The sequence below is a fragment of the Armigeres subalbatus genome, chromosome 2 (assembly GCF_024139115.2).
Source record: "Armigeres subalbatus isolate Guangzhou_Male chromosome 2, GZ_Asu_2, whole genome shotgun sequence".
NCBI lineage: Eukaryota > Metazoa > Arthropoda > Insecta > Diptera > Culicidae > Armigeres > Armigeres subalbatus.
Genome location: NC_085140.1, coordinates 356,737,232 through 356,760,863, shown reverse-complemented (window position 1 = coordinate 356,760,863; position 23,632 = coordinate 356,737,232). Strand labels below are relative to the sequence as shown.

The following is a 23,632-nucleotide window of genomic DNA, read 5'->3' as shown; positions in this document are numbered from 1 at the left end:
TGAAGTCGATGTTGCGTTATAACGTCGAGTGCGTTAGCATACGCGTGAGCGTTCTCAATAGTCCTCCCCTGATGTATTGCTTAATTAAAGGCCAGGAGATACGGACTGGCGAAAGGGTTTTTGGTTCTAGTGGGTCGGGTGATCCTCAGGTGTCTGTTTGCAGATTTTCGTTTACCCTTGCTCAAGAAAAAAATATAGGAAAATACACCTCCGTCATTCGTTCGATCTGGAAATTGGTTCAGATTGCTCGATTGAGCTAAGATTTGAAAAAACGCAGTTGGTATGCTACAGAACAATTTCACAGAACATTGTATGATGATTAAATGAACTTTTATATAGTTTTCGGCTGATACGATTCGATCAATAAATCCAAAAATACACAAACCAGCTCCTAATAAATCAGCTGAAATCAAATTTTGGTTAAATTTATTTTCTACATCTTCAAAAGAATATGCTAAAAATAATATTCTAAAATAAATAGAAAATATTACAAAATGGAAAATAAAAAAAATTGAAAGAATAAATAAACACATGAATATCAGAAAAAAAGAACAATGGCAAGAAATTGAAAAAAAAACGAGAAGAGAGAAACTGGAATTCGGTTATAGAAAAAAAAAATAAAACAAAATCTGTGGATTTTTTTCTACTTCTATATAACGTAACGAAAATAAAAATTGAGTTAAGCTTTATCGAAATATGACTGTAATGCGGAAACATGATCAAAATCAAGTTGTTAAAAATTAAATTCTATATTCTATTCTCTCTCTCTCTCTCTCTTTTATCATCCAGCAATTATTTCAAGAGAAACAAAGATCGTAGGAGCGTTCACCGTAAAACCATTTGCGTAAAATGTTTGAAAACTATCATAGGAATTTTTGGTCTTTTGAGCTCGATTATATACAAAGGTGATTGAAGCCCAAAACAAAATCAGAAGCAGCATCTGAAAATCGATGGGCAACCGTCCAGCAATTAAATTATCTAGCAAGTATAGCTACGCTGCGCTTTATATAGAATGAGTATTATTGAAAAATAGAATAGAACGCTTGGTTCGATATTTGAATAATACGTTGTTTCGAAAACTAGTCAATTTGTATTGATAATGAAATTTGTTATTATTCAGTTATCAATTAATCACATGAATGATAACTAAATATCAAATGATAATAACTGATAACTAGTGTGTTATCAGTTTGATATCATTTCAGTTATCTGCCTTTGCTCGGGTTAGAGCTTTGTTTATATTAGTGTGTCCAATGAGAGCTTGAAGTAGCTCAAAGTCCCTATCCTGCTCATGCCCATTTGTTGACAAAGAACGAGCTACTTTGACGTTTCATTGACAGTACTATTGTGGCTCGTTCTCTTGTGATGTGTTCACCAAGCTTGTCCATGCTGCACGCTTCTACTTCTACTATGTTGATACTGTCATACCATCCTGAAGTTACAATTTGACTGACGATTTAGATACAGCAACTGCCATATGACCTGATCCAGTGGTATATGAGTTACAGGAACACACCATGATAAGGATGTGTTTGGGCAAATATTTTCCATCTTCGGAAGTATCTACCAATGGCAGACCGAATATCTTTTAAAAGAAGCTGCACCAATCTGCTGTTTATCTGAGTGGCACTTACAGCTGCTGCGTCTAGTCCTGAAACAGTTCAGATTCTTTATTACGTGATGTAGTAAGTGCGAAAGTTCGTTATGCCAGTGAAGAACTTATCGTCGATAAAATGTGGTTTATTAAGATTTGATTAGGTGATCTCTGTAGCTTTAGAACATTTTGGCGGAAGAAGACAGCGATTTGCTACCATTCCGCGTGATTTTGCAAAGTAAGTACGGTTGTTGTCATGATGCAATATGAGTATATTCGGTCGCACTATGCTAACTTTTTCAGGCTTTCTGTTCTGTCAACAGATTTCGAACCGCCACGACGTAACACGTTGAGGATAATGTCAATTGGATTCTGTAACAACCTACGAAGCCAAGTGATTTACTGTTCCAAGATTCCAATCGTAACGTATACTCACTTTTATGGTTTCTGCACCCGGAGTAAAACGATCGATTTGACGATTCTATCCTGGCGATGCTCAGTACCACCTCAACCTGTTGTCAGGTTATTTGGTCGACTTTTTAATTGTTTTTTTATGATGCAACGACGTCATGAGCCTCTAATCAGTAACATTTGTGTTTATGTATCACTGAAATAACACATGCTAAATCACCCCAAATATCCCAACAAATGATTAAATAGGGGAATGCTGTCTAATAAACTTCACATCAAATCATCTCACATCAAATCAAATCGTTGTTAGTGCATAGACACCATTAAAATCCATGCAATGGTTCAAAAATCTCTGAATTAAGAAAAGTTTGATAACAACATGGCAACAACATTTTTTCATCTGGCAATCTCCTGCTGAATTTCTTGAAGATCGGGTCGCGCGCTCTCGGGTTCTTCGTTGTCTTCTACACCTCTGGATCACCTCACATTCATTAGGACAAGATTTCTGTTTGTGCCTCTATACAAGGCACACAGCCCTTGTATAGGTGTATTTACTCCTCATGCAATTTCCATATGTTATCAGCACAGAAAAATTGCTTCATCGCTTCACGCTTTTTATCTCTCTGATGGTTCTTTTTATCTTCTGAATATCTAGTTTAGCCTGTTTATTGAAATATGTTTATTTTCCCGAGCAAAGGAGAATAACTGATTGATAATAAATCTTGTTATCTGGTTATCAAAAAATTGATAACCGGATTTGTTATCATTTTGGTTGAATTAACAGCCAACATAACAAAAAGGATAACATAATTTTGTTCCTTGGATATCTCAATGATATCTATTTCAGTTATCTGTGATATCATGTTGATAATACTCTTCATGTTATATATAATTCTGTTCGATAACAAATTGCTATCATTTTGTTATCATCCAGCACTGTTTTATCGGACCAAAATAGTGAATTCTTCTTTGCCGATGACATCATTTGGCATTAGAAAAAATGTTTGACTTTTTTTATATAACACCACTTATTGACGTCGGCGGTGAATCGAACTCCAGTCGAGTGATTGCAAAAGTCGTTACCTCTAGCCATATGCTACCAAATTTCGACTTCTGAAAGTAGTGTAGTTTGAAAGAGCTAGCCTTTCCTTAGCTTTTGACCTTCTTTCGTTTTGGTAACACCATCTATAGAAAACTTGTAAATAAAGATCAGCTGTTGGTGCCGTTAGTAGTAAGCTGGAGAACATCAGAATCAGGTGGTGTGGCAGAGCTATTCAAATGCCAATGAATTTCTGTTAGAATTCTGTAAGTATCATTATGTACAGTTTTATTTGATTGAATAGATAAACAACATACTCGGTGAGAATGATTCCATATTTCTATACTCTATTCTATTTATTCTGACTAAGGCCGGTGCAGTACATAAAAAGTTGGCTGCATTCAGCACGTTCCATGGCCATGGCCACACGATGCCATCCACGCAGTCTACGGAGGGTTCGTAAATCGTCTTCTACCTGATCAAAGAATCACCTCAGCTTTTCACTGGAAATTTACATGCAGATGGCTACGCAAAAGGCTGGCTTACTTGTCCAATTTTCGCGGTGTAAACGTACCAACAGCTGATACAGCAACTCTCTGATTCATTTCGCCTCATACACGTACCGTCCGTTATCCGCACCTTGCCACTATAAATGGTATGCTGTATATCTTTACCCTATAAATCATGAATAGGAATACTAAAAGTATGGATCTGAACCTTAATCGTCCTTTAGAGGACATTTGCAAACAGTGATACATTGATGCTGGTAGTAATTATGCAAGGTAATGGATTAGTCTGTACAATCTAGTCTTTATAATTTGATAGGATGTGTAAATTATTTTCCTATCGAATTTCGAAATCTTGACATTTTTATTTATGATGAATAAGCTTTAAAGGGAAAGAATTGCGTAACTATTTACATTCAACATATCTGGTACATTCTCTTTTATTTTCATAAAATTTGTTCAGTTCTTTATTATTAAAATGTATGAACTACAATACAATAATTACATAAATTAGAATACCACATATGTAGCTCAATTCCATGAAAAAATACACGTGGTATGAAATATGTAATAAAGTGAGTTTTAAAAAGAACATTGACACAATTTTCTCGTTTTGCTTCAAACTAGTTGGTATAATTACAATTTCTAACATCATGAACAAAAGTATTACATTTTCACTATTTTAAGTTTATAATGCCTTATCAGAGCATCGTTTATACTTACCGACATATTGTGATGATACCATGGATTAAATTTTAACCTGGCTAAATAGTTTCATTTTTTAAGAAGTATTCAAATACGTGCTTTGCCTTTAAAAATGAAGAAGTAATGTTTTTATAATATTGAAATTCAAGATATCAAAATATGTAAAACTGACGACTTTGGCAGTATTGTATGTATTACAAAGGTGTATGATCACCTGGTCTGAAACTCGTTTACCAATAATTATTGTATCCATTAGAAGAATGTGCACGCTAAAATATAACACGAAAGTTTAGATAGTTAAAAGAAATCAACCATTATTGGCTAACTAATCTGGATATTATTGCTGCAAATATTTTCTTCTCACTTGACTACATTCAACGGCCACTGGCCACTAAATAACTAAATGACTTTTTCTACCAGAACATTAATACTTTTAGAGTATTATTATCTTGTGTGAATGAATCATAAGAATATTAAAAATAAATGTAGCTCACACAATTTCACTCCAACATGTTCAGTTACAACATGTTCATTTACAACACGCCGAAGTAAAAAGAAAGGCACGCATTGTACAATTATTTCAAGAAAAAAAAAATCGTAGGAGCGTTCACCGTGTAAAACCATTTTAAGCGTAAAAATGTTTCGAAAACTATCATAGGAATTTTTTGGTCTCTTGAGCTCGATTGCATACAAAGGTGATTGGAAGCCCAAAAACAAAATCAGAAGCAGCATCTGGAAAATCGATGTGGCAGCCGTCCAGCAATTAAATTACTGCTAGCAAGTATAAGCTACGCCGCTACGCTTTTATATAGAAATTAGTATAATTGAAAAAAATAGAGAATAGAACGCTTGGTTCGATGTTTGAATAATGCGTTGTTTCTAAAACTAGTTAATTTGTATTGATAATAAAATTTGTTATTATTCAGTTATCAATTAATCACATGAATGATAACTAAATATCAAAATGATAATAACGATAACTTAGTGTGTTATCAGTTTGATATCATTTCAGTTATCTGCCTTTGCTCGGGTTAGAGCTTGTTTATATTAGTGCTGTCCAATGAGAGCTTGAAGTAGCTCAAAGTTTCTCCCTATCCTGCTCATGCCCATTTGTTGACAAAAAAGAACGAGCTACTTCGAACTGTTCATTGGACAGTACTATTGTGCCTCGTTCTCTCTTGTGATGTGTTCACCAAGCTTGTCCATGCTGCACGCTTCTACTTCACTATGTTGATACTGTCATACCATCCTAGAAGTACAATTCTGACTGACCGATTTAGATACAGCAACTGCTATATGACTCGATCCAGTGGTATATGAGTTACAGGAACACACCTATGATAAGGATGTTGCTTGGGCAAATATTTTCCATCTTGCGAAGTATCTACCAATGGCAGACCGAATATCTTTTTAAAAGAAGCTGCACCAATCTGCTGTTTCATTGGAAGTGGCACTTACAGCTGCTGCGTCTAGTCCTGAAACAGTCTGCATTCTTTATTCGCACTGTGGTAAGTGCGAAAGTTCGTTATGTCAGCGAAGAACTTATCGTCGAAAAAATGTGGTTGACTTAGATTTTGATTAGGTGATCTCTGTGTAGCTTTGTGAACATTTTGGCGGAAGAAGACAGCGATTTGAGCTACCATTCCGCGTGATTTTGCAAAGTTAATGCATGGCCGTTGTCATACGATGCAATATGCAGTATATTCGGTCGCACTATGCTAACTTTTTCAGGCTTTCTGTTCTGTCTAACAGATTCCTGAACCACCATGACGTACACGTTGTGGATATGCAATCCGTAATTGGTTATTCTGTAACAACCTACGAAGCCAAGTGATTTATTGTTCCAAGATTCCAATCGTTACGTACTCACTTTTATGGTTTCTGTGCAACACGAGTAGTGCAAACGATCGATTTGGACGATCTCTATCCTTGGAGATGTCTAGCTACCACCTCAACCTGTTGTCAGGTTAGGTTTCGGTCGACTTTTTAATTGTTTTTTTTTTATGGATGCAACGCCGCCATGAGCCTCTAATCAGTAACATTTGGGTTTATGTATCACTGAAATACACAACATGCTAAATCACCCCAAATATCCCAACAAAATGATTAAATAGCGGGAATGCCGTCTAATAAATCTCACATCAAATCATCTCACATCAAATCAAATCGCTGTTAGTGCATAGAATTCACCATTAAAATCCATGCATCTTTGATGAATTAAGAAAAAGTTTGATAATAATAACGGTAACGGTAACATTATGATCGAAATCAGGTTGTAAAAAATATAGTTATAAATTCCATTCTCTCTCTCTTTTAATCATCCAATAGAGTCAACGTAGTCCAGTGGAATGAGGATCTGTACGAGAAGCAGCTGATCGAACGCACGCACGACGCCTGCGACGGTCTGGTGGACATTGTGATCGATTTTGGAACGACATCTCGCAGCTTGCACCGATCGATGCAGTGCCTAACCAAGGGTGGCCACGTGTTCATCAGTGACGAAATTGCCGAAAAGCTGATTGTCAGATTCGCCAAGCGGGCAGAGGAGCGTGGTGTGTTTGTTGAAGTGGTTCCCACTGGTACCGTCGAACAGCTGCACGAACTCGTCAAGCTGGTCGATTCCGGTGCGGTATGTAGACAAAAAAAAATACGTAGAGATCTATATTGTGAGCACTAATGAATATGTTTTATGTCCTTATGCAGATTGAGCCTCCACCACACACAGTATTCCCATCGGAGCAGGCCGCTGAAGTGGTACGCAAATTGGCCAGTTCAGAGATTCCTGGACGTGCCATATTGAAATTCCACGACGTCGAGTAAACGGGTCCCAGCGTAATTGATAGAGTTAATAACTTTCTTCTCGTGAGTTCCGAGCTCACTTCCCAGTTAGAAGAACAATTACTTACATAAGTAACACTTTAAGAAACAGCAAATTTAGCGAAGCATAAATTGAAATGTTAGCAGTGACGGAAAGGTGAAGCAAAGCGCTTATTCATTCTCATTTGATGCAAATCTCCCAACGCAGTCGAGATGACTTCAGCTATCAGCCTATCAAGAAAGAAAGATAAAGAGGACGAGGAAGCATAAATTAACTAAGCAAAAATGTAGATGATTGCTTATTACAAATTCGTACGATGAAAACCAAAATTACATTAAAATCTATAAATGTATAATTTAACCATGAATAGAACCTTAGCAGCAGATTAGATTCATAATGATTGCAGTTAATCAAACCCCAATTGGACTATTTATTTGTGTTTCGTATCGGTTACTACAATCTATTCATGTTTATTCAGTCGAATAATGTCTTTGTCTTTCAACATTACCAAAAAATCAATTTGCGTATCCGTTGCGATGCGTGACCTTTACTGTTCAGTAAGGTTTCATATCTTTTCTCGTTCAAATGCATCGAACCGAACCTATGGTACACATTTAGTTTCTCTTAAACAGAAAGCGCCCAAAAGGCTAAGGAAACACAAACCGGTGATCAACTTTCAGGAGATGTCCGAAAGGGACACAATATAATTAAATTATTAATCAAATCCTATATAATGGACATGCACTGAATCAATTAAAGAAAGTGAATGTTTTGGATCAAGACTAGTGTTAGGCATGACAATTTTAGCTTGTTTATTTTTGTTTGAAAATGATTCGGTATCAAGAAATTATTTCTACCCTAGGATTTTATGTACAAAGAACCTAATAAACCTTACGACGAACTAACCAGAATGGATCCTTCAGGGATTTTCGAACACACTCATCAAAACCAAACCTTAGAAAGTTTTTCTTTTCGTTTTGTGCAGTTTCGTCAGTAATGTGTTTTCGATTTTTTTTTTCGGGGAGCTCTTACAAAAAGTAGAAACCAAATAAAAAAAAGTTTTAGTTAAAATGTGATCTAATTAATGGGGTCAAAATTCATTTGTGATTTTATTTAAATTCAATACGCGTGCATCATTGCAGGTGGATTGAAAGCTACTCCATTTAGCCTATCTTTGTCTACATCTTCTGAACCATTTTACGATTATTTTTTCATATCGGTACGTTTAAAATGAAAAGATGGGATAATATTATTGAAATGTGGAAAAGAAACGTTATTTAAAGTTATGATAAATTAAAAACTAAAGGAAACCTACAGCGGAATGCAAACAATGATGAAACGATATGTTTAGGATTAAAAACTTACACTTAATTAAATAGCTTAAAAACAATGAAGAAAACACTGACTAAGCAAGAAAAAGAGGGAGATAAAATATAAAATAGAAACAAAGCAACATGTGTATTATTGATTAATAATAAAGAACTGTATAGGAGTTTCAAGAAAATCAAATTGGATATTTTTTGTTGATTGGCGCGTCCGAAATCATTGACAACTTTTTCATGTAGTTCGTTTCATTTTATTTATCAAGCTAGATAATACTGGTTGCTGTTTGGCTTACTTACAACATTATATTCTTCCATTACTGGGAGTACTGGGTTCGCCGTAGAGTTGGGTATGTTCGTTGTGCATCTTCTCTGCAACACCGTTTCCTTGTACACCTCCACTGATGACCCTAAGCACGTGTTCAAGGTAGACACATCCATCGACCACCTTGAAGGAATCCCGGCCTCGGTCACACTGTTTTCTAGATTAGCCCTGTCGCGGCCGGTTCCTCTCGCTAGCAACTAGCATGTGCTTTGTCTTTGAAGCATTCACGATTTCGTTTCAGTTACTCTCCCAAATTTTATTCCGTCGACTAGCATCAGTTGCAAGAGAGTTCGTAGTTCGTCGTATGCCAGATCATGTAAAAATGCCGCGGAAAACAACGTTCCCACACCTCAATGACTTCAAAGTCGCATGTGATACAAATACAATCAATTTTTGTTTTACTAATTTTATTTGCTAATTATCTATTACATGCATTCATCTCTTAGACTAGGTGTTCCGTGTTTTCTTCACACTATCATCCTTATTTGCTAAGCTACATTTTAAGTTATCTTCAATTGCCTCTGGCATTTAGGATTTTTTCTCTGGTTGAGTTGAACCATGTGGAAATTACGAATGTTTTCGACTTAAACTAAACTTAACCTAATTTATAAGGGTACAAGGAGCTAATCGTTGCAATACAAGATTGCAACGATTTTTGTATGAAATTGGAAATGATTTTGTTGGACATTTGTTGCAATATCTCAATATTAGAAATTCTATGAAGTTCATTGGTGCTATACCACGGAGGCAACTTCAGAATCATTTTCAAAATTTTATTTTGAATCCTCTGAAGTGCCTTCTTTCTGGTATTGCAGCAACTAGTCCATATTGGCACAGCATACAACATGGCAGGTCTAAAAATTTGTTTGTAAATCAAAAGCTTATTCTTGAGACAATTTTTTTGATTTTCTGTTTATAAGTGGATATAGACACTTAATATATTTGTTACAATTGGCTTGAATGCCTTCAATGTGAAGTCCTAAATATTTAGCTTCGCTAGACCAGTTAATGGAAACTCCATTCATAGTGACAATATGTCTGCTGGAAGGTTTCAAATAAGAAGCTCAAGGCTTATGTGGACAAATTACAAGCTCAGTTTTGTAAGCATTCGGGGAAATTTTCCATTTTTGCAATTAAGGGAGAAAATATCCAAACTTTTTTGCAATCTACTACAAACGACATGAAGGCTTCGCCCTTTGGCTGAGAGGCCCGTGTCATCTGCAAACAAAGATTTTTGACACCCTGGTGGTAAACCAGGTAAGTCAGAAGTAAAAATGTTATACAATATGGGCCCAGTATGCTGCCTTGGGAAACACCAGCTCCCTGAGGTAATTTATCAGATTTAGAATTCTGATAGTGTACCTGTAGTGAGTGATCTGATATATAATTTTGGATGAGTTTAATAATGTACAGAGGAAAATTAAAATTCATCAATTTTATAATCAAACCTTCATGCCAAACACTTTCAAATGCTTTCTCTATATCAAGAAGAGCAACTCCAGTCGAATATCCTTCAGACTTGTTGAGCCGCATTAAGTTCGTAACTCTTAGTTCGTAACTGATGAGTGGTTGAATGCCCATGGCGAAAACCAAATTGTTCATCAGCAAAAATAGAATTGTCATTAATATGAACCATCATTCTATTTAAAATAATCTTTTCAAACAGTTTGCTTATTGAAGAAAGCAAACTAATTGGGCGATAACTAGAAGTCTCAGCTGGATTTTTGTCCGGCTTTAAAATTGGAACAACTTTGGCGTTTTTCCATTTATCTGGGAAGTATGCCATTTGAAAACATTTGTTGAATAAAAACAAAAAAGGATAAAGAGCTCTTGGGAAGTTTTTTGATAAGTATGTAGAAAATACCATCATCATCCGGGGCTTTCATATTTTTAAATTTTCTAGTAAAAGATCTCACTTCATCAGTTGACAGCCAGTGCTCACAGACGATAGACGTGTACAAATTCCCGCTTGTTTTTTTATTACTCGTCATAATGAGTGTTGCGCGCTCGAATACGGTGGTTATTGATTTCAACATTCTTCCCGAACGCCCTAATGCAGCAAAGGTCCACCAGTTCCTAGAGAAGGAAATAAAGTTGCAGCTTTCGGATACCGAAAACATTCAATTGCATAATATACGCAATTGCGTGTATATTGAATTTAAAGATAACGAGACCGCTTCTCGCTATCAACGTCTGCATAACAACAGACACATTATTGTTCATGGAGACAAAAACTTCAAAATACCGGTGTACGTGGAGGGAGAAGCCATTCCGGTGAGAGTTCATGATTTGCCACCTGCCATGAAGCACACTGCAGTGATTGCTTTTCTGGAAAATTATGGCGAAGTTTTATCGGTAACACGTGAGCGGTGGAAGAAGTTTTTTCCTGGAGTGTACAATGGGGTACGAATACTTCATATGAAGATCAAAAAACCGATACCATCAGTGGCTACTATTTTTGGTCATACTACCCTGATTACTTATCCAGGCCAGCCTAAGATTTGTAATACATGCCAAAATCCGTTGCAACCAAATCAGAAATGCAATTGCAAAACAGCACAGACCGAAAGTGCAATTCAACAAGCTTCTACGAAAGCTTTAAACGACAAACAAAAGTCATCAGCCACACCATCCGCTTCTAAAGGTACAAACAGCAACGAAAACGCTCCCCCGATGGACATCAATAACTTCCCTCCGATCATCCAGAAACAATACTCATCGTACGACGCAGAAATAAAAATTCTACCTACAGCACCTAACGCAGATCAAAATAAAACAAACAGCAGTGACGACGACGAAGGCAACAATAACGACGATGACAACGACTACGTAGACGAAAACGGTAGTACATCTCCACATGAGGTTCACGATGGCAGCAACAAGCGACGGATGTCAACGAAGCGGTCGAAAGAGCGCAAAAAGATGTGTTCCAGTCAGTGTTCCCAGAACGACTGTACAGTTGGAGTTAAGTTTTCGGACAAGAAAAAGTCCAAATGATATTTTTAATTCTTATAATATTGTAAATAATATTAAACTAGAATTTGAAAAAAATGATGCGGCTCCGTAAAGCTTCCGAGCGAATGAGCCTTTAAATAAACTAAGTACATAAAAAAAAAATCTCACTTCATCCAAATTAGTTCCCAACGAAGGGTCAAAAACATTCTCTTGATTGAGAATGTCTTCGAAGCTCCGTGTAACCTGATCCTCAATTGGACTAGTGAGACCTAGACTAAAATTATGGGCACTCTCGAATTGCTGAGCAAGTTTTTAGCCTTTTCGCCATTTGTTAATAAAATTTTATTTCCCTCTTTAAGGCTCCCCCAGACCTAAGCGATTTCATCGCAGCGACGGCGACAACTAGTCGTCGCGATTCTGTCGTTGGGTCGCTGCAGGCAATGCTCTATTTACGCTTCCATACCAACGGCGACAGAATCGATGTCGCCAAACGATAGAATCGCGTCGCGACTGTCGCGTCGCGTGTGTTTGGGGGAACCTTTAAGCGCTGGAATTGGCTTTCGAGTTTTTTTTTTAAATTTTCGTTGATTTCCAAAAGGGTTTTGAACTGGGATTCAACTTCGAGACATTATTCTCAGAATAGCGAAACGTTTTTTAATTTCATTTTGCAAATCTCACCAAAAAACTTTCAACGCGGGATCGCGAGTTCTTTGGTATTGCCTTCGACCACATTTTTAAAACCGATCAGTATTCAGCTATAGCTGAAGATCGCCATCAATAATAATGGAGTTGAATTTCACATTTCGGAATTGCAATGCCTCTGGCTCCGACAATTAAACTTGTCAAAGATACGAGAGCATTATCAATAACACTTTTGGTATCGAGAGGAATATCAACATCAAAATTCCTATTGATATACGTTTTGTATAAATCCCAATCAGCTGTATGATAATTAAAAATAGAGCTGTATGGATTTTTAATGGCTTCTTGCATTGGCGTAACTACCTCCGATGCCTAGGGGGGGCTATAGCCCCTTTATATTTTTTCTCGAAATTGACCCTCTTTTTGAAAATTCTCGAGCATTTTAACATCTCATCAAGTTATCAGCGGTAATGTGACAAATGCAGTCCAACCACCTAAGGCAATTGCGGATCCATCACACTCATTCATATTATTCTCTTTTCTCAAGCACGTGCACGTGTGCACGTGTGAGCAACAACTCACAGTCTATGTTTAATTGCGCTCGACTAGCGTCAGGCAGTGGATATATTTGCATACTTCATAAATATTCTATCTATCTTAAATAAAAAAATAGTGCAACTTTCCATGGATTCCGCCGAGAATCTTCCAAGAATTCTGATGAGAATCCTTTAGTGATCCTGACTGGAATGTTCCAGGGACTCCGACGGGAATCTCTAGATATTTCGACATAAATCCTTCAAGAATACCGATGGGAGCCTCCAGGGATCATGAAGGGAATCCACCAGAGATTTCGGAGGGAATGTTTCAGGAATTCCAACGGAAAAATTTCAAGGAATCCGACGAGATTGTACCAGGGATCCTTCACCCTCCAGGAATTTTGACGGGAATATTTCAGGAATTTGGAGGGGAACATTCCAAGGATTTCGTCGAAAACCCTCCAGGAATTCCAGTATGATGGTTCCAGGTATTTCATGAGCAATGTTCCAGGGATGAAGACACATATCGTCGAAGGACTTCGAAGCAAATCGTCGAGCGACTCCGAATTAATCCTTCAGTTATTTCGAAAAGAATCCTCCAGCGATCCCGAAGGGAATCCTCCAAGGATGTTGAAGCAAATCGTTGAGGGACTCAGATGCTAATCATCAAAGGATTTCGAAGCAAATCGTCGAATGGTTTAAAAAAAAAAAATACGTTAAGGGACTCTGAACAAAATCTATGAGAAATTCTGAAGCAAACCGTCGATGTATTCCGAAACGAAACGTCGAATGATTCTGAAGCAATTCTTCGCGGGATTCCGAAACTAATCGTCAGCCGGATTCCTTATCGTCTAGAGATTCCAATGCAGATCATTTGCAAAACGTCGAGAGACTCCGAATTAAATCTTCAAAGTATTACGAAGCAAATCGCCGAAGGATTCTGATTTGTCAAGGAATTCCTAAACCAATCTTAAAACGAATCTGGAGATATTCCGGAGCAAATCAACGAGAGGTTCTAAAGCAAATCCTCCATGGATTTTAAAGGGTATTTTTCACAGATTCCCAAGGGTATTGCTTAACAATACTGGAAAGAATCCAGTAGGAATTCTTCTGGATTACGATTGAAATACTTCGATGAAGCCGAAAAGAATTCTTTAGAGATTGAAGTGAGAATTCTTCTCGGATTCTGATGAGAATCCTTCTCGGATGCTGATGGGAATCTTTCTCAGAATTCAGAAACAATAAGCTAATTTTTCTTTCTTCCATTCGTTTCATTAAGTATGATAGAGTGATTATGAGAGATAACTCTTTAGTCTTCAAACTTTTTCGGTAATTCATTATGCTATATGTTGAAGACTGATATCACCATAGACTAATACATAGACCGAAATGTCCGGTACAAACCATTTTAAATTCGGGCACCATGTCTTCTTCTTTTTTTTGAGAAAAATACCCCTCGTGGGTGAAGAATTACATTTAATTTTATACCAGCGAGTTGACGTACCCCTCCCGACGTTTTGACATTTTGCCTATTTTGTTTTGTTCTCACCGTTTCGACACATTTTTATTTATATTCCTCTGGAGCGCGATCGCGGCATCATGATTTCAAGACAAAATTTTCAAAACGACTTATCTGCTTTTTAAACAAAGATTCAAACGACGATGACGAATCTGATAGCTCTCCCACGCAAATCAACAACATCAGCGGAAACCTTCACCTACCTATTGATGGTGTTGGTTTGCGTGGGAGCTAGAGTCAAATCGTCGTTCGAATCTTTGTTTACAAAAGCAGATGTCGTTTTGAAAATTTTGTCTGATTTGCAGGCTGTGTTAAGTTTCAATTAGGTAGAACCACCAGGTAAATCTTCTGGACAGTCCCTGGTGGTGGTCGTTTTAGATGAATCTACTGAAGTGTAATCGCAAACCGTTACGGTGTGGAATAAAGTCGATAGGCACCGGATGCCGCGGAGATTTTTGTGAACAAATGGATAAAGAGAACACCGACTTTGAAAGATGCTTGCAAAATTAGCCGAAGTTGGATGTGAATTTGGTGCCGTTCCCTAGACAGATTCCGTTGACATGGAAAATAAAAGTAAGTTAAAGACATTCAATGGCCAAATATCAATGATTGGATATATGTCAAGATGAAATTTAAAACTTATCCAACCAAAACAACAACGAGGTCAGCTAGCTCTCGTTATGAAAGCGGTAATTCACTTGCGCTCACTCTTCCAGCTGATGTTGAGTGCTCGGGATCGACATTAGTTAGTTGAATCGTTACTCTATCACTAACGCTATCTTGGAGTTTTTGATCGAAAGTGCAACCCGTAGCAACGGAAACAGTCCTCACCACTGGTGGCAGTCATGCACAAAGGAGCCGTTCGAATTTACTATAGAGCACGAAATTGAATCTGTTTTCCCAACCTGCTGGCAATAACTGAAGGAGACCAATGGTCTCGGTTCAAGATTTGACTGCAAGCCACTGACCATAAATACCCGTCACGTCGGCGCTGTCGATTGCATCATGATCACTATTATTGACGATCCAAATGTTGTCTATATATCGTCGTGATCGGAGCTGTTAATCGACTTCGGATGGTCAACATTCTTGTAGGAAGAATAAGAAAAGCTGGTTTGCTGATGTTTGGAACATAAAAACAAGTGAGGACCCCGGTAAGTTTTCATCTAATTACCTGTTTTTTATGCCGTTTTTTCACCAATTTCATTATTGCAATTTTATTATCGCCAGGTGAATAGCCAAACTGATCTACGAACTACTGAAAATAAACGGAACCTCCGATCAACAGTACGATTGAGGACGGATTTGACAACGAGCTCAACAACGATGGTCGATCTCATGGAATGTACACGCCGGAAAACACATCCAATATGCACGCACAGATGTTTAGGATTTGCTCTGGTTGATCCCAACACTTCCTTGCTGTTGATGAAGCCTGTGCAATCTCTGGAGGAGAGAATGGATCCACAATATTCTCGTTCCGATTCCAAGCTATTTGTAATTCTATAAAAACCACATCAAATTCGTCAACTCTCAGGGTGAGTCATATGAATAATTGTAATTTCATTCTGCTATATTGTTGAGACCATACTTTTTTATATTTTTTATACACCTAGAAATTAATCATGCTGGCGGAGAGCGACTTTCCAGATATCACTTCCCAGCACTCCAGTAGTGGCCGATCGGCGAAAAGAAGGACGAACCGTTCATCATCATGATGCTGAAAACAAATAAGACCGCACGTGGACGTTTGGTCGGCCTTCCTTTTTCAAATATCAGATATCTGCCCAAAATAATTGTGGGCTACTACTACCAGTTTATTTGCCGATAATTGGCATTAAAAATTTGGACAAAAAAGTTGAATTACAATCGGGCAGCAAAGTTGATGGCAGATTGTGTATTATTGGAATGGGATCGTCTTTTCTATTTATCGTTTTAGGTCTGACTAACTCGCTGCGCTTTTGCTGGTCAATAATCCAATTAACAGTTCCATGCGTGTGTCGAAATGAAATACAAAAATGGCAGTAGGGTTCTGTAAAAGAATCTACACTGCGATTCAATTATTGCCACTGAACAGATGAATACCATAGATTGGACGAGAAGCTTCCCAGTGGATGTTGATGACATGGCCAGTTTCATTCAACGATGGGAGGGTCCTGTTGATTTCCACCGTACCACCCTCTCAACAGTCACCGTTTACGTGGAACGATCCATTTTGAGGTGGATGATAGCATATGTAGCCATTGGTTGTCATGGCAGTACAGTTTGCATCTGGACGCAAATACGATGTACATTCTTTGCTGTGACCGTTGGTTTCGCTGGAAGCTGTGGCGTCGCTACCCATGGCTAGATTGTTCTTCATGTGACTCTTCGTTGGCGATGATCATCTTTACCTTACATATGGCTGTGTGAATCATGACCGTATGCACCTCGGCGTAAAGTATTTCCATTTCCTACCTTCTTCCATTCTGGGAAGAAGAGAACTGCATTCAGTTCTTCTTCATACTGCATGGTGCTTAAGGTTGGGCGTCGGTACCGAATATATCACTTCTTTTACAGCCTGGAGGCTTTAAACTTTGCTTCAAAAACTTCAAATCAAAATGATTAAGCTGTTGGGAATTATCTTGGTCTTGCGTGAGGTGGCTGTTCCTATATTAAATCCTTGAGACACACGTTATCTTATCACATGCAAGACTATCGCTTGAAGATCACTGCTGGACTATACTGCGGAATAACAATCATGCAACAACATTTTCAGAAAACACTATCGTGTCTTTAGAATCAGCAATAGCAAAAGTTGCGTGATTTGCTGCACGTGGGAAATACCAACCTGGTCCAGGATACCTAAGGGAGCATCCACAACTACGTAACGCTAAAGGGGGAAGGGTTGCCCGAAGTGTGACAATCCATACCACATGTTTAAATTATTTATACAAAAAGTGTGACATTGGGGAGAGGGGTTGAAAATGGCCAATTTTGCGTTACGTAATTAATGGATATTCCCTAATATGGAATCTACCTTCGTTAATAATGGAACAAAGAGCATTTTAGACATTGTTGCATGGAAGAAAAGAAATTACGATTGAGCGGAAATTCTTCTTGAAGGTCTGCGAAAAATCTTAATTTACATTTAGCAGATCACCTACTTTGGGCAATTTTATTTGTAATTCGTAATTTTATTGGTAGCTTCAATTTTATTGATGATTCTTCTTTGGAAGATTACTTCGGTGATTCAGCCATACCAAAGTAGAAGTTTATTTTGGGTGGGGGAGGTAGAGGTGGGGCAGGATTAAGCGATGGTTTCACCCGTTCTGGAGATCCTTTCTTGCTTGGTACCACCAATATAATCAGACTATTATTGGCGCCTCCACTTTGATAGTCTGCTTAACTTCGGACAATTTGTGTTGACTGGTCGTGGAGTTGATGGAGCTGACTTTTGTGGAGCAAGGTTATGGGATTGTTTAGGGGGACTTCAGATTTTCGTTGAGTAGCGAGTTGCAGATTCTTCTGGAACTCCATCGTCGAGGTGATTGGGGTTGATTGAGATTGTTGCCGTTTCTTTTTGGGAGCCTTGGATTTGAACTTTGGTTCAACTGTTGCATCTGCTTTTGTTTGCGTTGTTGTTACTGCTGTTTTTCTTGATCCTTCTCCAGCAGAGACTTGACGGTTAATTTTAGTCGTTAAATCGGTGGCGACATGGTCAATTTAATTTCTGGCACATGGACGGTATCTTCACCGCTGCGCAGCAGCCGGTCGCCTCGAGCACTACGATATCAAAGGTCTTTTTCCCGTCGGAAGGACGATGTCAGATTAAGGCGTGACTTTGGTTTGTTCAGGGAATTACCGCTGCAAAGTCGGAGTCTTTGCGTCCCATAAGTTTTAGGGACTGCTGTTGGACAGTCAGTGGCACCTTGTGGCCGTTATTGGCAGAGTACTTTGCCTCAGATGTTCCAGGAGTTAGGCTATGTCAGGTTCTTCTTGGTCAAGGCTTGCGTTTTAAACAGCCAAAGTTTGGTGCGTTGGATTGATGCTGTTATTATCGCTAGAAGGCTGCGGTGATGAGGCATCCGAATAAGTTTGGGAAGAGGAGGGATGCGGATAATGCTTTTGCTTCTCGATGACCTCCGTTTCATGCTCGAACTGGAAATACAGGACATTAGTTTATATTAAATTATTAAAGCCTTACCGGATATGGGAACTAACCTTTTCCATTGGAAGTGAGACAGGAGCATTATTCTTATTCTTATCCTTTATTTTGGCTGTGTTGGTTTGGTGTTGCCTGTTCATCGCTTCCTCCACTCGGGTAGTTCTGCCCCTGGTTGCCGAACATATAGCAATACCGTAGAACCGTAGCGTTTCTTGTTCAATATTCCATAGTAGTAGATCAGTTTTCGTTGATTTGTGGTGTATCCTCGTGATCCTGGTGCCCTGGATGGTGACTCATCGAAGTCTCGTCTTCCCGGTGTTACCATGTTCATCCGCGGGACCACTGGATAGCCAGCCGCGGTAGCAGCACTCTACTTTCTTCTGATTCGTCGAAGGCATCATGCTGTTGTTGGTGGTAATGATACGTCAGCAAGAGATGCTTTTGATCGCTGAAGGTTGTTATTCTTGCTGATGGTTCCACCGGGATGAAACATGTTTCTGTTGTTGGTCGGACGTAGTTTGGCTACTCTTCGGGATAAATCCGGAAGAACCTTCATCGGAGTAGGAAAATCGGTCCACCACTGGTGGATTTCCGGTGTCCCAAGCTCTCGTGACTGTTGTGTCGGTGGTTATCGAAGGTTTGGTGGCCGCCTCCGACTAGACTCCAGCCAAACTGGTGCCCCAGTAGGTTTCAGTGGTTGCTTTCATCTTCGTTAGCACAATGTAATCGATTTCCTCTGGGAAGAAGTTTTTGGTTTCTCCCTCTTGGCGACATCTCCAATCCGACGGTGAACGACTCGAGAAAACATTCTTTTCCGTATAATTCTGAGAGTATAATTGAGGGGCTGTGTCAAAATTTTAGCAGAAGCACCAGAGGTAAACAAAAATGTTTAACTGACAACTACTGTTGTCAAACTGACGCGGTTTGAACTGAGGGGCTTCTCAACGGTCGAGTGGTTGTATTTAATTGTAATGCTTCACTCCCCAGGGGTATAAAGTGGTGCCCGGAAAATTGGCCACCACTCCGTCTATGTATTGGTCGATGATATCACTGCTAACTAACTTATCAAATCCTAGGGGGGGACTAATTTTTTTCTAGGGAGGGCTAAGCCCCCCCTAGCCCACCCTTATTTACGCCAATGGCTTCTTGTGAGATTTCAAACGTCACAGGATGGTGGTCAAAGTCAAAATCAGCATGAGTTGAATCCGTTAAAACTAAATCAATTTTAGAAGAATTTCGATTGGAAGAGAAACAAGTTTGTCCATTGGGATATTTAATAGTATAATATCCCGCAGAACAATCTTTAAATAAAATTTTACAATTGGAATTGCTTTGAGCATTATTCCATGAAAGGTGTTTGGCATTGAAGTCACCAATTATGAAAAATTTTGATTCGTTGCTAGTTAGAATTTGAAGATCAGCTCTCAACAAATTCCTTTGCTGCCCATTGCACTGGAAAGGCAAGTAGGCAGCAGTAAAAGAGAATTGTCTAACATTTGTTTCAACAGACAGAAACTCCCAAGGTTTCAAAAACTTTGGTTTCAAACGAAGAATATAATTTATGTTTGATACGTCTATTAATGATAATGGCGACCCCACCACAGCTGTCAAGACGATCATTTCGATAAATAAAATATTTTGGATCTCCTTTGATGAAGAGTCCAGGTTCTAAATATTTTTAAGTTATACATAATGGCAATGTGCATATGATGGACTGATAGGAAGTTGAATAATTCACCTTCCTTACCTTTTAAAGAGCGGGCATTCAGATTTAAAATACTCAAAGAATTATTTGGTTCCATTAAAACGAAGTCCTTTAACATTTTTTGAGTAAATTTGATACCAGCCTGAACAGCTTCAGTTTTGGTATTTGCTTTGAACATTGCATCAATCATGTGATGCAATGGTTCATTTAGAAAACCAATGTCGAAAGCTACCTGGACATGCTACCTGAGTCGTCAGAACGAACCTTATTTTCCGTTGAAGAATGGGTATGAAAATCATTCATCGTCGGAAAATTTTTAGAAATGAAATTTTGCCTGCCTGTAGCGATGCTTGCATAGGTGGGCGCGTTTGGATAATTAAAATTCGACGAACTGCTCCTTACCCGGTGAATATTATTATTTATTCAGACTAAGGCCGAAGTGGTCTGTGCGGTATATAAGAGTCTTCTCCATTCGGCTCGGTCCATGGCTACACGTCGCCAACCACGCACTCTACGGAGGGTCCGCAAGTCATCTTCCACCTGATCGATCCACCTTGCCCGCTGCGCACCTCGCCGTCTAGTGCCCGTCGGATCGTTGTCGAGAACAATTTTCACCGGGTTACTGTTCGAAATTCTGGCTACGTGCCCGGCCCACCGCAGTCGTCCGATTTTCTCGGTGTGAACGATGGATGGTTCTCCCAGCAGCTCATGCAACTCGTGGTTCATTCGCCTTCTCCACGTACCGTCCGCCATCTGCACCCTACCATAGATGGTACGCAGCACTTTCCTGCCGAAAACTCCAAGTGCGCGTTAGTCCTCCACGAGCATCGTCCAGGTCTCGTATCCGTAGAGAACTTCCGGTCTTATAAGCGTTTTGTAGATAGTCAGTTTGGTACGACGGCAAACTCTATTCGATCTTATGGAGTCCAAAGTACGTACGATTTCCAGCCACTATGCGTCTCCGAATTTCTCTGCTGGTATAATTTCTGGCAGTCACCAGTGAAGTGAGCCCAAGTACACAAATTCTTCTACCACCTCGATTTCGTCACCACCGATGCAAACTCGCGGTTGGTGGCTCACATTGTCTTCTCTTGAACCTCTTCCTATCATGTACTTCGTCTTCGACGTATTGATGACTAGTCCGATTCGCTTGGCTTCCCTCTTTAGTCTGATGTAGGCTTCCTCCATCTTCTCAAAGTTCTTCTTCTTCTTCTTATTGGCATTACATCCCCATACTGGGACAGAGCCGCCTCGCAGCTTAGTGTTCATTAAGCACTTCCACAGTTATTAACTGCGAGGTTTCTAAGCCAAGTTACCATTTTTGCATTCGTTTATCATGAGGCTAACACGATGATACTTTTATGCCCAGGGAAGTCGAGACAATTTCCAATCCGAAAATTGCCTAGACCGGCACCGGGAATCGAACCCAGCCACCCTCAGCATGGTCTTGCTTGTAGAACGTAGATCACCGATCCCGGCAGATTACAAGGTGGACAACACTCCGACGGACTTGTAACACAAACGACCGGGAACTTTTCGGATTTCGCGTGTACGGTGGACGAGCAAAATAAAAAACACAACTTCTGTTTACGAGCTTTACTTTTGGAATGAGAGACACAAAGAATCAATATACATTATAATGAAACAGGTATAATACTTTTTCGCCTTTTCGCCGCATCATAGACATGATGGAAAGATGTCGTACTTTCTACACTCCTCCTCGATATCTTTAGCGGGTATTGGACTCGGTTAAGCCCATCATCTCCGAGAACTGCTTCTGCTTCTGGCTTCCCAATGGCTTGGTGAGGATGTCTGCGATCATAGTTTCCGAGGGGCAATATTCGACAACTACAATGCCTTTCTCCGACAAATCCTTGGCGAAATGTAGACGAGTTTCTATATGTTTAGATCGCCTGGATGAACGATCGATTGCTACAAAGTCGATGCAGCTAATATTGTCGTCCAGCATAGTAGTCGGACCTTTTTGCTTCTCATCAAAGTCTTGAAGTAGCTTTCGTAGCCACAGCGCTTCCCTGCAAGCCTCGGATAAGGCTATGTATTCGGCCTCCACTGTCGACAAAGAGACGCATGTCTGTTTTCGACTCACCCATCCAACGGTTGCTTGTCCAAGCCTAAACAAGTATCCGGTGTTGGACTTCCGGTCATCGGTATCGGAACTTTAATCGGCGTCACTGTAGCCAATTAGTTTGAGTGGCTTATCTCTGCAGCTGATTAGTTGAAGTGCATAATCACTGGTGGCAACGAGATATCTGACCACCCTCTTTAGCTCCACCCAGTCTACTTCCGTTGGAGCGCTCACTCGTCGGCTGAGGATCGCTACGCTGGCTGACACGTCGGGACGCGTATTGACGGCCAAATAGAGCAACGCTCCGATTAAGCATTGATATTGCTTGTTATCGGGCATCAGCTTGCTGCCTTCCCGGCTACGGTAGTAGCCTGTATCCAATGGAATTTTAGATCCCTTGGCACGGTCAAGATTGAACCGACTTGCAATCTTCAGAATATAACCTTGTTGATCCATAGAGTAATATCCATTGTTGTCCTTCCGTATACGAATTCCTAGGAAACAACTAATGTCTCCTAGCGACGATAGTGTTAACTTCTTTTTCAGCGCATTCTCCACGTTCGTGATCTCTTCTTCCGCTATACAGGCAACGACGATATCGTCCACATATATCAGTATGTAGACCCAACCAGACGATACATGCTTTGTGAACAGACACGGATCTGCGGCCGATTGCTTGAAACCCATTGCTTCGAGGATACTACGAATTGTTTCGTTCCATACCCGCGCTGCCTGTTTCACTCCGTAGATACTGCGTTGAAGTCTGCACACCAGCTTCTCTTGACCACGTTGCTGAAAACCTTTCGGCTGCTGCATATACAGCTCCTCCTTCAGTCGACCGTGTAGATATGCGCACTTAATATCCAAATGACGAACCTTCAATTGCTTATAACCGGCGACAGTCAACAAAACTTTCAACGACACTTGAGTTGCAACTGGCGCAAACACGGAATCGTAGTTGATTCCAAATTGTTGGGAAAACCCCTGCGCGACTAGGCGGGCTTTGTACCTGGTCACGTTTCCAGCGCTGTCCTCTTTCTTTTTGAAGACCCACTTGCTGCCTAAAGGTTTTCGGCCAACAGGTAACTCCACAAGGGTCCACGTCTCATTCTGCATCAAACTATCGTACTCGTCCTTCATAGCCGCTTTCCATAAATCTTGCTCCGATCCTTGTACGGCGTCTTCATATGAAACTGGATCACCTTCAACTACCAGAGCTATATCGACTTCATAGTCCCGAAGCCTTCGTGGGAGAACCCCACTCGTTGACCGTTTACCATTGCTTCTTTGACCACCAGATGCTTCTTCTCCATCCGTAATAT

General features: G+C 39.6%; 1 protein-coding gene, 1 long non-coding RNA gene and 1 pseudogene across 5 annotated transcripts in view; 2 read left to right on the top strand and 1 right to left on the bottom strand.

Annotated features, from left to right (window-relative positions):
* Nucleotides 1-8,582, top strand: part of LOC134212956 (quinone oxidoreductase) — a 115,873-nt gene extending 107,291 nt beyond the window's left edge. For all 4 annotated transcript variants that reach the window (XM_062691350.1, XM_062691351.1, XM_062691349.1 and 1 more), the window contains exons 3-4: nucleotides 6,584-6,884; nucleotides 6,959-8,582. In XM_062691350.1, coding sequence (XP_062547334.1) covers nucleotides 6,584-6,884; nucleotides 6,959-7,075 — 418 coding nt within the window. In that variant the 3' untranslated portion in view covers nucleotides 7,076-8,582. The remainder of the gene's footprint in view (nucleotides 1-6,583; nucleotides 6,885-6,958) is intronic.
* A 6,255-nt stretch (nucleotides 8,583-14,837) lies between these two features.
* Nucleotides 14,838-16,245, top strand: LOC134217116 (uncharacterized). The gene is made up of 3 exons (XR_009980917.1): nucleotides 14,838-15,526; nucleotides 15,603-15,910; nucleotides 15,989-16,245. It is a non-coding gene; the product is annotated as an uncharacterized LOC134217116 (long non-coding RNA).
* Nucleotides 16,246-17,510: 1,265 nt separating this feature from the next.
* LOC134210056 (uncharacterized) lies at nucleotides 17,511-21,911 on the bottom strand (annotated as a pseudogene).
* Nucleotides 21,912-23,632: the final 1,721 nt, after the last annotated feature.